Below are 15,639 nucleotides of genomic sequence, written 5' to 3' on the forward strand. Positions count from 1 at the left end.
GCAATACCCCGAGTGCTAATTCTAGGGCACTGCCACTGACACCCTTAGAGAGGTGATACCGGCCTCATCTAGAGCACAGGTTGCACACTGCAGCCTCGTCCATTTGAATCCCGCCTCGGCGTCTCTCTCCCCCTCCGTCTATCCCGACGATGAGCAGCTTGCCTCATCCCTTTGATGGCAACTTATAGATGTATGCATTTAGCATTCTCTTACACAATCAGCATCAAACGTATACACGCCCACGCTGGGGCCTGGCACACGCAGCACATGCATGCATGCACAAAGAGATTCTACATGCAGGGCCTCGCTCTGCTAACAACAAAAAAAAAAACTACATAGCGATGCACATACATCACACAGAGGGGCAGGGATATAAGTAATTTAGCACAGTGTGACACTTTCACGGTCTAATTAGCCCCAGTGTTGCAGTAAACACGTCCCAATGACCCTCCAGTTCTGGTTACTCATTAAGTATAGATGGAGCCGAAGATGGCCAGCCTCTTTCATCCGTCAGGACCTGACTCGTCACAGCAGTGGCTCCCCAGAACAATCCAGAACCTCAGATTGAACAGCGTCACACACACAAATAAGACAAACAAGGAACCCCCCCACCACCACTCTCTTTCCCTTTGCTGTTATATCATTCATACATGCTTTGATGTGCACACTGACAGGAGGCAGATTCAAGGAAAGCTCTAGAGAGATGCTGCATGGCTCGTAGAGAGAACGACAGCCCCTGTTGCTTGCTTGGTTTGCTGCTGTTTCTGCCTTTGACGCGGTGATGGGGATTTTCCTCTTTCTCTCTCTCTCTCTCTCTCTCTCTCTCAGTGCCTCGCTCTGTTGCGGTAGCAGACGTGGCCAGCGAGCTGTGATCAAACTGTGCCTTCATCCCTCCTCTCTCTCTCTCTCGCTCTCTCATCAGCTGGAAGGCTTCAGCAGCAGGGTGCCCCAGATTAACAGACCACCTCCCTCCTCCCATCTAGCGCAGAGGCTGCTTCCTCTCTGCTGTGGAGTACTACTGACACCTTTTGGCCACACAGGAAGGAAGGTTTAGCAGCATAGAGGTGCGAGGAAATGTTTGGAGGTGCCCACACAGAACTCACCACCGTCTCTTATATGAACTGTCAGTTGGTTGCAGACTAGAAGGAAATTTCACTGGGTTCAGCTCATTTTCAAATGTGTGAAACAGTTTCTGGTCCCGTGTGCGTGTTCATATTCACCCAGACGTCTGCAATAATGTGTTTTCTTAGAAACTGGATGTCGGTTATTTTAATACACAGCTGCTGGTTTCAATATTGGGTTCATTAGTTCTTCAAATTATTGTAAATCAAACTGCTTCTGATGCTAATTGTCACATTAAGGGTGGGAGAAGGTGAAGGTGAGTGAGCTGTCTGTATGTTGGTGATACAATGCTGTGCTTGTACGCGTTCTGTTATTGTGTTCGGGGGTAGAGGGTATCGTTTGTATTCAAATATGAGATTTTGAAATGTGTTACCTTTTCTAAACTGACTAGTGTTGACCTACTGAGACCATGTTATGGTCCAACTAAATTCTAGCAAAGTGCACTCATTTGTAACCCTTTGAGCCCCCTTTGTGTGTGTAGATTAAAAGAACTGTCGAAATTGCACCATTTATCAGAGCCGCAAGCTGCAAAAACAGAAAACAAAAGTCTGATTTTGAAATTCCCAACAGTCCTCGAACTGATCATGAGTGATTTGTGGTCCTATTGGGGAAATTAACCAAATCTGAATACAACATGGTGATATTTCCTAAAAATCACTATTAAAATATCTTTAAAAAGTCCTATAAAGACAAAATTCTGCCCCACAGCATGTAGACGACCATTATTTCCATTATTGGATGAATCATTGTTGAATCATGGTTTTTCCAATTTTTGTAAAACAAATAAACCACATCTTTAATTCTTTATGCCATTACGACTTTTGTCATACTGCACTAAAAACTGTGTTCTCCTTTCTTCTAGCCGTGGTTGTGCTGTTTCCACAGAGGTGAAGGACTTTATATTGCAGTGAAAAACGAGGCCACAGTGAGTAAAAATGCCCAAAAACCGCCTGGAGTTCAGAAGGTTAAAATTTGGATTTGATTACAAAGTTCAATCTAGCGTAGACCAATTACCCTTTCAATTGATTCCTTTAAATTTCAGCCTACACCTGATCAATACTCCCAATAGATCAATCAAAGGTTGCAGCGGTTCGGTACGAGGTGTCTGCAGAGGCCCGGGCAGCAGGCAGATGGACAGCGAGGGGGGCAAGAAAGTGGTACATCAGCGTCGATCCTGAATCGATACCAGTATGTGGTGTTAATCTAGTGAGTGGCCCTTTGGCAGAAATAAGTGACTGAAAGGTTGAACAGCGCAGCAGACCAAAGAGCCATTATCAAATAGGACCAGCTCAGCATTTTCCTTCCAAATAAGCCACTTTTTTTTTTTTTTTTGGTCACAGAGAAGTGGAGCCAGGGTTCAGCTCACCTCGGGGGTGACTTTGGGTTGAGCACTGTCAGGGACTTTCTCCCTTTGTTACACTGAAGTATTATATAAGATTGTATCTGAGCTTTTTGTGCATGCTAGGCCAAATCCAATAGGATATTCAAGTTCTCTGCAAAGCTCTGAGTTTTTTTTTCTTCTATTTTTTTTATCCAAAGCTGTAAAGTTCAAGAAAAGGAAGTTAGCCTGACTCAAGCTGAGAGCCGCATGATGATACTGTAATCACTTAAAAGCACAGACGCTTTCTTTTTTTTCCCTAGAAATGCTTTTAAAGTACTTAAGACTCTCTCTTACATATGAGGGATAGATTATGATGATGAGGATTACTTACGCGCAGATTAGACTCTCTTCAAATGATACAAACAAAATCTTTCATCAGTTGTACATGCATTGGCACAATGTCACATTTTTTTATTTTTTTTTTTACCTGTAATGTGGAAAAAGGAACCATGATGCATTAAAAAGGTAAAAAAAAATGAAATGAAAAACAAGACTTGCAGCAAAAATGTCCAAAGTTCTGCTCAGTGTAGGCCACGTGAGTCTTCACAGACATTTTTTTTCCTCATGATATATGTTGCAAGCACCTTTCTTTACAATACTGTTGGCAGGTAATACTTTGAAATGCGCAATGCTAAAAAATAAAGCACCGTAAATACAATGCGAGATTTCCTTCAGTCAATCAAACACAATGTACACAGAAGGTTTGATTGGACGGATCGTACACACACACAAGTTTTGATTTTTTTCTTTGTACTGTTAATACATCAGTGTTGAGGAACACTTTTACTGACAGGAAAGAAGATAAAAGGAAAGAGAAGTGACAACAAAGAGGAAGGAACAAAGACAATAGGAGGACAGTGAATATAAAATGCGGAAAAATGGCACTGCAGATTTGAGGCTTTCATGACCCCACAGACATAAAAATAAAAAAATGAAAAAAAGCCCGAACCTGTGGAGCTTTTTGTTTTTGTTGTTGTTAAACTCCAAGTCTTGACTTAACTAAAGCCTGCATCCTGCGTTAAATGTAAAGTTCTAGGCACTATCTGACGAATGGCAACATGAGGGGAGACGGAGAGAAGAATCACAAAACACATCGAGGTCTCTATATACAGGGCAGCTCCCATAACTGTACGCTTTAAATACAGATTTCCTGTTTTACTTAGTGCAGAGGGCTGGCCTTGTTTTGAACTTAAAAATGTAGGGGAAAAATTACAGTAAAAGATCCAAAACATTAAAATAAAATCATTTAGTACAGTGGCGTCCCAAGTGGGTTTAAACAAAACCCCGGAGGTATTCTCCAAGGATAGCTTTATCTCATTATGTTCACAATATAACCATTTACTCAATATTGATTAATCGTTCTCCGTCTCCATATTGACACGTTTTTACTAAATCAAACTTGTTCTAGGGTCCCTTGGGGAGCCTGACACAGATTTATTAGGCTCTGTATGAAATTCAAGTCTAACTCGTGCGTCCGGAGAGGTGAACCAAACGCGCTGCCGATGGCGTCCTCACCTGGATTCACTCGTTCACTGACCCGCTTCAGTCCTCCTGGTGCTAACCCAGCACAGAGTAAGGCTTCACTGCGTTGAGATTCATAGTTCCGGGCTTGGGTTTTTTTTTTTGTTTTACATATATATATATACTTTTTTTTAACCCCCACATCAGCCGAGGCATCGTCTTGTCTCAGAAAGGCACGCGACTGAGCTCCGCGGTTCACAGTTTGCTACTGCTCCGGTTTTTCTCCCTCCGTTTTCGTTTTAGCAGCACTTTGCATTGATCTCCGTTCCAGAGAAAATGACACTTTGTGACCTTGTCGATAATATCAACACACATATACATATTTACAGAGTAGAACGTCTCCTTATACCAGTTGATATACGTCACTTTTTGGACAGTTTTTTTCTTTTTGTTGTTGTTGTTGTTGTTGTGCACACAGGGAGTGAAGTGAGGTATGTGTCTGTTTGTGTAGAATGTAAAAAGATACCACACAGAAAAAGGAGACAACAAGAAACACAGCAGAGATGATGGTCTTTGTCTATATGTGCGTGTGTGTGTGTGTGTGTTTTTATGAGTGTTTGATAGTGTATTTGCCTTTCTGCAGCTGGGAGATGTACAGCTTTGACTTGGTGCCATCCAGTCGTTTGAACCACACCTCGTCGTTGTTGATGGTGGTGATGATGGCACTGCGCGACACACAAACAAACAAAAATGTCAGCGCAACATCCAACCTCAGAGCTCATAGATGGCACAGAGGATACACACGTGATATAAACGAGAAAATTAAGACTGGCTTCATGAACAGTAAAGAGCTATTGTACGTTATTTAGTAAGAACTCAGGACTTTCTGCAGACTGGCCAACAACTCTACTTCCAAAAGTCCAACAAAAAAAAAACACTTTAAATTTCCCAGAGAGCTGGAAAATCATTAGAAATTCTTGAAAGCAGTGGAACTAAGTACAAGTGCTGTGGTTTCAGTACAATGAGGTTTGACGTACTTCACTTGGGTAATTCCAGTTAATTTTACTTTCATTTCTGATGGAAATGTTGGACTTTCTACTCCACTACAGTTATCTGACAGCATTAGTTACTTTCAAGAAGAATTTTTTACACAATGGATAATACATCAAGCTTTAAAAATACATGATTTAAGATGAGTTCATGTTTGGACTAGTGGTTTGTGTAGTCAGGCTCGTGTTACGGATGTGTCTGAGTTGATAACAGCTCTACTATAGTCATGAGGTTTCCCTCTAAAAGTCTCACATGGTTTCATTTCAATAAATATTCAAATACTTCCTATTGACTGTGTATCAGAACCGCTTCTTTACTCTCACACTAGTCACCTGTCGAGCCCGGACATTTATCTGCTGTCCCTGAATATAAAACTGGATATAAAGAAGTTCAAACCTGCAGCAGCTCCAACAGCAACCTGCTGCCGACACACTGATGCTTCACTATTAATAATGTAATGATGGCAGCTATAATAATATATCAGCCAGAAGGATCAAACCAGGGCTTTTACTTTCACACTTTAAGTACATTTTACTGCTAATGGTTTTCTACTTTTGCTTAAGCAGGATTTTTCATGAAGGACTTGGGAGTATTTTAACATTGCTGTATTGGTAACTTTACACAAGTAAAAAATGAGAATACTTCCAAACTGCTTGAATGATCTGGTTGACAAATATGACCAGTGGGCCACAAGATGAGCTACATGACTAAACAATGAAAACCACTTCACACACACAAACTGGTGCTTTTAAAAACAGAATATTTGTTTGCCTAATGAGTAATAGGGACTGTGCATACATGTGGCTTTACTATTAACAAATCATTATTCCTGACAGCAATTAATCCCAACGGACAGTGACTGTGTACTATTGTTACTATTAAAGACGCATTAATTAACTTCTGTGTTGGTCAACAGCAACAATTCCTCTCGTTTTCATTCCATCTGATTTAGTGAAGCACTTAAAGCACTTAAATTAATGAAGTGGATGCTGCAAATAGCCACGGTCATGGAAAAGGTTTGTGTGTAATGATGACTGCTCTGGTATTGTTTTTGCTAATGCAACACCATATGAGAAAATATTCCACTCTGATAATATAGATGACATGTTTTAAGAGTTATGGACCATCGCCAGAGCTATGTCTACACATAAAAATGAATCAGGCTGTGTCTTTATCCGCTTACGGCCAACTAAAGGAGAGGTTTGAGCGCCCAGCTTGATAACAATTGAAATATATAAAACTGAACCATGCATTCACACAGCTTTCTTGATAATTAGATTGCATGTCCATATTTCCATCTGCATTCACAAATTCTGGTTGTGGACCTAGAAGAGATGTTGATGCATCTAGACCTGGATGTCTATGTGTCCTCAGGCTTTGCTTTTTGTACTATACCTTCTGTGGTGTCGAGTTATATATAAACAAATGAATCTTGGGTCCTCATTTACATTTGTTTTGCACTCAGTGGCGCAGTGGATTCACACCATCTATTGACTGTGCATCCTGTCCTGACAGGATGTGGAACCACAATCGTCTCTCTTTGTTTAAATTTATCCACGAACATTTACAAAAGAGATGCCATGTGACCTCACGGACTCCCAGTTCTGCAGATGTACACATGAAAGAAGCACTTGCGGGAGAACACACGTGCTATAACTGTACCTGTCCATTCATGTGTAATGTATCTCTCCTCTCCTCTCTTTCATTAGAAGAAACAGGTAGGAATCTGAAAGGGTTGACAGGTATGTCCAACTACTCTTCATGAAACACTCCCCCTGCACTCACCTAGTCGGGTACTCGTCCTTCCTGTTGATACAGATGGCCTGTCCCCTGCAGTACCACTGGTTGTCATAGAAAAGTCGCCCGTCCTCGGAGCGTGCCACGTGGTGATGTCTGTCGGGCTTCGCTGCCGGGACTGTAAGGAGAGAAACCCGGTGAGGAAGAGATGTGAGGAAGTCAAGCGAAAGGGACAGTGTAAGGTTAAAAGAAGACAACACAAAATATGAAAAAGGAGAGCAGGCAGTCTCCTTTTCAGTCTTCAGTACTTTTGGAAGAAAGCATTGCATCAACCCCTCCTTGTGTAAGCGCGGGTCGATCGCTGCACTCAGCCAGATATTGACTGTAACCGAGGACGAGGAGAAACTCTTACCATCCACCTTCACCCTGTGTGGCCCCAGTGATGCCATCGCCTGTGAGGGGGAGGAAGCACACACAACCCGAAAGGTGAAATCACAACTTGGCTGCATTCACCAGGTGAATACTTTATCTGCTTTCAAAATAAAGAAAGATACCTTTCTTATTGCAGTCCAGTCTTCAAGAATATCCAGATCTTGCAGCATGTAAACAATATAAGGTCGTAATAAGGGTTAAGGAAGTCAAACAGCAGGAAGTTTCGGTCTTACAAATATGTGAGTGGAGATGAATGACGAGAGGAATAGGACAAGGACAGGACAATGGGGAAGGATATCGGAAACAACAACAGGCTTCTTCTTCTTGACGGGGCAGAACGGGTCCTTTTTCTTGTTTTTCCGTGAGTGTAATCCATCATTCCACAACTCTGGAAAGTAAAGAGGACTGATTAGAGAGAGGGGAAACACTCTGCTTCTGTGTCAATGCCTTTCTATAACATACAGACAGATAACAAATAAAGGAAAAGCTGAACCCCTTGACCCCGACAATGAGGGGATCTGGTGGCTCTGGGGGACATTTTACTGGCGTGATTAGAGAGACGAGTCACTGTAAATCAACACAAGGCTGTGCAGAGTGATCCCTTTATCCTATGACGAAATGTTCTGATGGGTGTGGTTTCTTCCATCCATAGGGCACGAGGGGATGCTGAATAGTTTGATGAAAATTACGTGAATCATATGCTGTGGCCTCTACATTTATCAGATTTCATCTAAACAAATCTGTGAGATTTTGGCCCGATGTGTTAGATAGCACTCTCTACCACCAACATAAGCTCAACAAATGAGGGAACATCTTTTGGAAAAAGAGTGTTCATCACTCCAGTGGATTTCCAGAGACTTAGGAAGTTAAACTGAAGATTTTTCCAAAAGTCTTACTGACAATTTATATGGTTTTTTTCCTTTCATTTGTCACCCCTTCTGTATTTGCATCAACTTCAATTATATTTTACATACATTAAATGCTCACTGACATGCTGTCACTTAACATATTCCAAATGAGAATTGCAATGTTTATCCACTGAGTCTTTGATAGCATTCAGAAAGTGTGTCCACCACAGAATTCTTTCCTGAGGCCCGAACGCCACATATTCACACAGTACAAAAAATGAAAGCGGCATAGCAACGTATTAACACCGCCGTTGGTCTGTAAGAACCAATGTCTGTAAAATGAACTAGCACAACATTGTTATATAAAAAATAATGCTTGGAGGAACATTTCAGTCACAGTTGGTGTACCAGGTAAGCAGCAGTCACCTGAGCCAGCCAGATAATCTGTATTTACAACACAAACCTTCTGTGAACATTTTGTATCACAACAACCAAAGTCTATCAGCTGACAAATACTGCAGGAGTTCTTAAGCGCTGTTTTCAGGTCGCACAATAAGCATTCATGGACTCACAACCTAATCATACACTGTCGTGTAGTGGTACATAAGTACTTCCTATTACTTGATACTAGGTTGACAGTTTTGAGAAAATAATCTTTTTTAACTGTCTTTCAATTAAACAACCAAATATTCATCAATTGCTGTTGGGAAAAAATTTGAAGAATGGTTTTTCTGTTTCGTATCAATATAAACGGAGCACTGTGAGGTTTTGTGATGATAAATACAGGAAGTAAGAAACTTCAATGTGTCACTGCAGGCCTAACTTTTGATGGATGTCTGACATTTTATTGACTAACTGATGAATAAATGGATCAAAAGGGGGAAAAAAAAAAGTTTAGGCAATAGTTGGTGGATGCCCTGCTTGGTACCTGAGGTTATGTCAATACTGTGTCTGTCTTCCTCCAGTCGTCTTATCTTCTCCTCCAGTTCACTCTGTACAGTGTCAAAGAGCAGCAACTTCTCACTCTAGAAGACAGAAAAGACACGCTGGTCAACACAGAGTTATATTCATCATCAAAAACCATCTCCAGAGGAAGGACTGGAGTTGAATCTATCCATTTGTGGCACAAATCCAAACTGCTACAATTTCAATGGGTTTCCTACTATTTTATCGGACGGAAAAATGTGTATTTTTGATTTGGTTGGCCCCTCACCTCCCAGTGTTGGCAAGCAGCTTGGATCTCACACTCATATTTGTTCTTCACAGACTCCAAACACAGCTCCCTATAGATTCCTGCCAAAAAAGGGGCAAGAAAAAGTCAGCGGTAAATCATTCTGAGGCAACCAGGAGGAAAGCTGTTGATTTGTCTTGATCCCAGTGACAAGAATACTGTTATTCACCTATTGTAATGTTATAAGTTTACTCCTTTTTAGAAAAACAAAATGCTCACGTATTTTCAGGTCCAACCTGACCACAGCATCCAGTAATGATAAATATTTAAGTAGGGTCACAAGGAGATTTGGTGGTCAGAGATGGTCAGAAATCCTTAGGTTCAACTAGTCAAACCATTCAAAACAAGCCACATGAAAAGACTTTTGTTGTCACTGTCACAGTAGTTCCTTGTGCAGCATTCAGATTTATTTATGTATTTGTATTTTATCTTTATTACTCTTGTTTTATTGTTTCGTGTTTTACTGCTCATCTATTTTTACTAGGTGTTTTTTTTAACTCGACTCCAAGAGAGCCCCGCACAAGAATTCCACTGTGCCTGGACTGTCTGCTTGTGTACAATTGGCAAATAAAAATCTTGAACCTTGACAATACAAAAAAGCTGCAACACTTGCACTTGTCTTTGAGATATACATTTAACAAATTTTGCCTTTCTTCTTTTTATAACACTGAGCAACCTGCCTGTGATTAGTGTTTATTTGATAAGATTCTAGCAGAACAAATATGCAGAAAGTAAGATTTGTGCAGCTTCCTTTGCCTAAATAGTTAGAACAACTCCAGAGATAGGATCGCTAAAACAATGCTAAAACATTGTTAGACTCACCAGCCACTTTGGTCCTGATCTGCATGTTCTCCTGCAGGTTGGCTAAAGGTTCCAGGTACTCTTGGGCACAGCCAGCCATCACCTCCTGCAGCTTGATGTCCACCTGGCTCAGTCGCTCCTTGTACAACCTGAACAGCAAAAAAAAAACAAGACAAAGCAGATCAAGTCCAAACTGAACTGTTCTTGTACAATTACTTGGAGTGTAGCAATTAAAATATGTCTTGTAGCCACAGAGATCGCTCAGTACCTTCATTAAAACTGAGTTGTCTTATGGATTGTGTGTACTGGTACTTCAGCCAAATCTGTCATAGTATGAGCCAATTTCAAAACAACCGCAGCTCCAAATAAAAGTCAGTTTAGAGAAGACGATATCAGCAAAAAGTCAAGTTTTAATTTACTTTTCTGTCTGACTACCACTCTGTAAAAGATGCAACATCTCAGCACAGAAAGGACTGAAACCTTTGGTGCTTTTGGTGAGATTTCAGTCCTCTGAGCATCACATTACCGACTGTGAGTTTATGGGAAAGTTTTCCAAACAACCTCAAGATATGACAGAGGTCAGAGTTTCTGACCTCAGACAGCAGCAGGTGGACTTTGGGTGTATTTGGAGCCAACATGGGGGAGAACTTACTGCTCCTTCAAGTCGGTGAACTGTTTCTCCAGTGTGGTCATCTCATCCAGACACTCCATCCTCCTCCTCTCGCAGTCCTCATCATCCATCTCTGTTCACATGAAGACATGACAGGATTGACATCACCTCCATGTCAGCTGCTTTACTTACAAGCCACACACAGCATCTCCACTCCAGACTGTATTTGCACACACTGCCCAAAATGTCAAGCGATTTTCGACAGGTACCACAAATTCCGTTAAAGCTATATGTGAGAAACCGGTACGTTTTAATGAATTCAAGTGTCGGTTGATGTTTAAGGCCTATTTTTCCTACCGGAGCTGTCTCCATCTTCAGACACGGACGAGCTAACGGTGTCCTCCTCGTCTGTGCTGCTGCCGTCTTGCTCCGGAAAGTCCACCTCCATTTCTTCGTGGTTGCTCTCTTTCTTCTCCCGCGAGTGAACCGGCATGGCGACTTTCAGAAAAGCCGTTGTTGACGGGTTGGCACGGCCGTTCCTTTATGTTTTACCCCGAAGAAAGAGGCAAATGCAGCTCAGACGGCTAACCGGTTAGCTAGCCCGCATCTACCAGCTGGAAATACAAACATGGCCACCGTTGACCAATCATAAGACGCTTTGCTGGAATCGACCAATCACATGTTGGCGCGAGCCACTAATTGCGACTGGGACTTGTAGTTTTTAAAACCTAACTCTAAAGGCGTAATTATATAGTCCATTTAGTGAGATGCTTTTTAGAACTTGTTAATTTTATTACCATCATTATCATGATAATCATTATTATTTTATATTATGTAAAATTAGCAGTAGTAGTAATACTGGTAGCATTGTTGTTGTCATAATAGAATAATAAGTAAACATCTATAATAACAACACTAACAATAATAATAAAGGGTAGAATGTTATAATGATATATATGAGATATAAAAATCCAAATTAGTAAGTATAATGTAGGTTTTAAAAATCACTACATTATTATCAGTAGTAATAGTATTGTTATTGTTGTTGTTGTTGTTGTTTTCAAAGACTTATTAATAAAAAGCAATAATAACGATAATAATCACGGTATAATCATATAGCGATACTTGTAAAACATAAAAATAAAAAAAATATTGTTTTGCATAAATTACTTATAATATACTTTTAAAATCATAATAATAATGATAATATTGATAATTGTTATCATTATTGTCATTGTCACTGTTTTACTGCATCATTTCTATATTTCTATGGTTTGATTTTCTTTTTCTCGCTTGCTGATTTGTTTTTAATCTTAGTCACACAATGCTTTTTGTAACCTATCCATGTTTTATGAATATTATATATTATGACTACTGTCAGTCGCTATTTATACAGGCTTTTATAAGCTCCTCCAGATGGTGACTTGTTTTTTATTTTGTTAGTCATTAGTTTATCAATCACTCCCCCAATGGACCCTCTGACCTCTGACCCCCTCAAAGCTGCAGTGAGGCATACTGCGGCATTTTAGTCATTACCAAACACTTACTGGCCAGAATAGTGTATTACACAGGGACTTATTAATCAAATGATTTATCAAATGGTGGAGAGATTTTTACTTCCTCATTACCCAGCAGCTGGTCTTATTAATGCTGGATAACTGGTAAAGTTTTGTGTTTTATTATGCGGTTACCAGTGCAAATAAGGGATGAAAAGCATATGACAGAAGGTGTGGAGGTGTCAAGAGCACAGAGACAGGTAAGCGCACCTCAGAGACAGCATCTTTTGAGCCGGCTGCTGACTCATGAATGACAGCGTGTTCGTCCTTTATTTGGCTCTGGAAGCAGACAGGAGGTTTTCACAGTGAATGCACCCCGCGCAGCTGCAGGAATCCATTGCAGAGGTGTTAGAGAGCCTCTGCTAGCTGACTGGCAGATGATTCAAGCACCCCGGGGTTGAAGCTGTCACGGCTTTCTGCCTGACTCTCCTCTCACTCACCTGGGTGGCAGTGATGGACGGACTGAGCTGTGAGTGGAGGCCGGAGTCACGGTGTTGCTTTGTAGTGTGATGGACAGCCGGAGGGATCAGACGAGTGGATTTTCTTTCACCTAAAAACTATTCTAGCACAGTAATATTGCTTTGAAACTCTGCGTTAGAATGAAGAAAATACTATAATTTAAAATCTGCAAATGTCCAACTGTGCTGATATCCACTCTTTGATCGAATGCATCTCGGAGTCTCTTCAGAGTGACAGTTTGTGAGTTTATAGAGATTGTTGTTCCTGTCACAAAATGATGGTGTTGTTGTTGAACTGAGACAACAACACTTAAGCTTTCATACGTCTACAGACATTTACCAATCTTTCCCCGATAGTCCATCTTTTAGGGTAGAGAAACTAGGCCGGAAAATAGTTAAAATTCTTATTTAATCTCACCACAGAAAGATTAAATATTTATGTATGCTTATTTTTGTATTTATTATAGGACTGGAGAATACAAGATCACAAGATTATTTAAACTTGGTTTTTGATTGTCAAAATTTTTGTTAGACCATTTAGACTGAAGGCAATTGTGATTTAGTCTCTGGTTACACTCTTGATATGACACAAATAGATTTTGATTAGATTTTTCAGTGTGATGAAATGGGTTGAATTTTTCAGTCACCTATTCGCTGGATTAACACAAAACAGCATCCTGTTGGAATACACAAAGCAATCAATTAATACAGGCTTTCTCAACTGACTTTTCATAGAATTTACTATATTTTGATATAAAATTATGTATAGTTTCATGGAGATTCCAAGAGTTTTAGAGTATTTTACCCCAGTGACAGAAGGATCGACAATCCCAGGTTTTAACCACATGAGGGCAGTAAAGGTCTTTACTGGGTGGTTGATAAAACCCAAGTTTTTCAAGGAATTCTTAAGGAGTGTGATTTATTCAGGTGCTGGAAAAATTAATAATATCAATAAAATAGCAGCAATAGAGAGAAACATTATTTCAGAATGTACGACTTAATGCATAAAAGCGTGATTGAAAAGACTTTAAATATCGCACTGTAATGCTCACTATATATGAATGCTGTAAAAATATGATATGCTACAGCTCTGGCCAGAGGAGGAGGTGTGAGATTCTCAAACTGAACTGTAACTCAGCCGGTAAATGTAACAAGGCTCCTCAATTTTTAATTTCAATTTGGATATTTATTTGAAAAGGGACAATGTGCATTAATCTATATTTAAATAAACGGCTAATTTTCATCAGCAGTCCCTTTGTTGGATGTTGTTCGGCATCCAGAAGTAATCATTGCAGCACAACTTAAATTATATGCAAAAGTAATAATAAGTAATGATTTTTCTTGTTGTTGCTGCCTTGACAAACACTTAGGGACATCTATGCAAAACATTTGACATAATAGGAGAATAAAACAAGCAAGAATATGGATTAAAAGCATACAGTTCACTTACATGCAGCATAATATACACAAAAATACAGATTCATTATATAATATAGAATATAATAAGATATAATATAAGGATCTGTGGATTTTTCACTAAATTTTAGAGTAAAATTTAGCCATCCTTATTTCAAATAATGTACAGTAAAGCCCTTTTAACACATCCCAGAAGCAGTCGATGATTCTGGAGGTTATTATTTGCAATATATATGCAAAAACACCAGACTTTGTCCACTTTGGATGTTATTGCTCATTACATAAAAATTTAAGGGCGATTTCATAAAATTCCTGATGAGACAAATGATGATAAGAAACTTGAGCTGTGTCTCCAAATGGAAACCTTTTGTGTGGCTGGTTTTATTCATGAGGCAGGAGACAAAGCTGTTTGCAGTGTAATGTAAGAAGCTGTGCTCTTGTTACAGTATTTTGGTGTCTTGTAAGTGTGCAGGAACCAACCATCCATCCATCCATCCATCCATCCATCCATTATCTATACACCGCTTAATCCTCACTAGGGTCGTAGGGGGCTGGAGTCTATGCCAGCTGACTCAGGGTGAAGGCACCCTGGACAGGTCGCGTCTGTCACAGGGCTACACTTAGAGACAGACAACCAAGCACACTCACATTCACACCTACAGACAATTTAGAATCACCAATTAACCTCAACATGTTTTCGGACTAGTGGGAGGAAGCTGGAGAACCTGGAGAGAACCCACGCTGCACGGGGAGAACATGGAGACTCCACGCAGAAAGATCCCAGGTGTCCTCACTGGGACGGGAACCGGCGACCTTCTTGCTGCGAGGCAACAGTGCTACCAACTGCAAACCAATTAGTAAATAAATAATTCTACATATGCACAAAGATGTGTAGATCTGTATCAAAGTCTCTTCTACTGGATCATGATTCTATTTCTTTCGAGCTGTCATCAGAGCTTCTCACAATCCCTCCAGACTTTAAGTCATAACACACTAAACCACCTGAACAGCGCCCTCTACTGGCCACACTGCCACTTTGGCCTCAGTGACTGCATGCATACAACAGTGAACATTGCTCCCCACCAACTCTGATAAAGACTGTGACTTTGGCACCCTTTTTCCAATACTCATCAGAGTTTAACCTCCCTAAAACCCATCATTCTTCTAGTTAACCGTCCACACCTTCCTTTCTCAAATGCATCTTAAAGCAATCAAATGTGAGCAAACAAGGAGCCATGACTGACGAACAACACATCCCCTCTCTTACTACACAGGATGAGGAGGCTGACTTCCATCCATCCTCCTGGTTCAGATTTAATCACTCACGGATCCCACATGTGACAAGAGGCTGAGGCTCGCTGCTAAATATATTTTGGCTTTCTGGATGTTCTGGCTCTCAGTAATCAGCCTGCATCCAAATGTTGTACTTTTGGGCATTCTTCCAAAACAAACAAACAAAAAAAGCTCTCCAGTCTTCTTACAGATGCCTGGAGGTGCAAGAAGCACTCAGATCTTCTGCTAAAGTAAAAATGCCAA

At 40.4% G+C, this 15,639-nt stretch overlaps 1 protein-coding gene across 1 annotated transcript; it reads right to left on the reverse strand.

Annotated features, from left to right (window-relative positions):
• Positions 1 to 2,878: 2,878 nt before the first annotated feature.
• Positions 2,879 to 11,288, reverse strand: brms1lb (BRMS1 like transcriptional repressor b). Its single transcript, XM_008284085.1, has 10 exons — positions 11,031 to 11,288; positions 10,716 to 10,806; positions 10,085 to 10,212; positions 9,245 to 9,324; positions 8,960 to 9,056; positions 7,482 to 7,571; positions 7,306 to 7,370; positions 7,164 to 7,203; positions 6,800 to 6,929; positions 2,879 to 4,689 (listed from the first exon to the last, which is right to left on the reverse strand). The coding sequence occupies exons 1-10, from the start codon at positions 11,164 to 11,166 to the stop codon at positions 4,572 to 4,574; spliced, it is 975 nt and encodes a 324-aa protein (XP_008282307.1). The 5' UTR covers positions 11,167 to 11,288; the 3' UTR covers positions 2,879 to 4,571.
• Between the last annotated feature and the right edge of the window lie 4,351 nt (positions 11,289 to 15,639).

The sequence above is a fragment of the Stegastes partitus genome, unplaced genomic scaffold, assembly GCF_000690725.1.
Source record: "Stegastes partitus isolate 25-593 unplaced genomic scaffold, Stegastes_partitus-1.0.2 Scaffold344, whole genome shotgun sequence".
NCBI classification, from domain to species: Eukaryota; Metazoa; Chordata; class Actinopteri; family Pomacentridae; genus Stegastes; species Stegastes partitus.

Coding starts and splice junctions, on each gene's coding strand:
- brms1lb (XM_008284085.1), bottom strand. CDS start 11,166: ATGCCGGTTCACTCGCGGGAGAAGAAAGAGAGCAACCACGAAGAAATG. Junction 9,057..9,244: donor CTGCTTGCCAACACTGGGAG/GTGAGGGGCCAA, acceptor TCTGTCTTCTAG/AGTGAGAAGTTGCTGCTCTT. Junction 7,204..7,305: donor ACTGGACTGCAATAAGAAAG/GTATCTTTCTTT, acceptor TCCCCCTCACAG/GCGATGGCATCACTGGGGCC.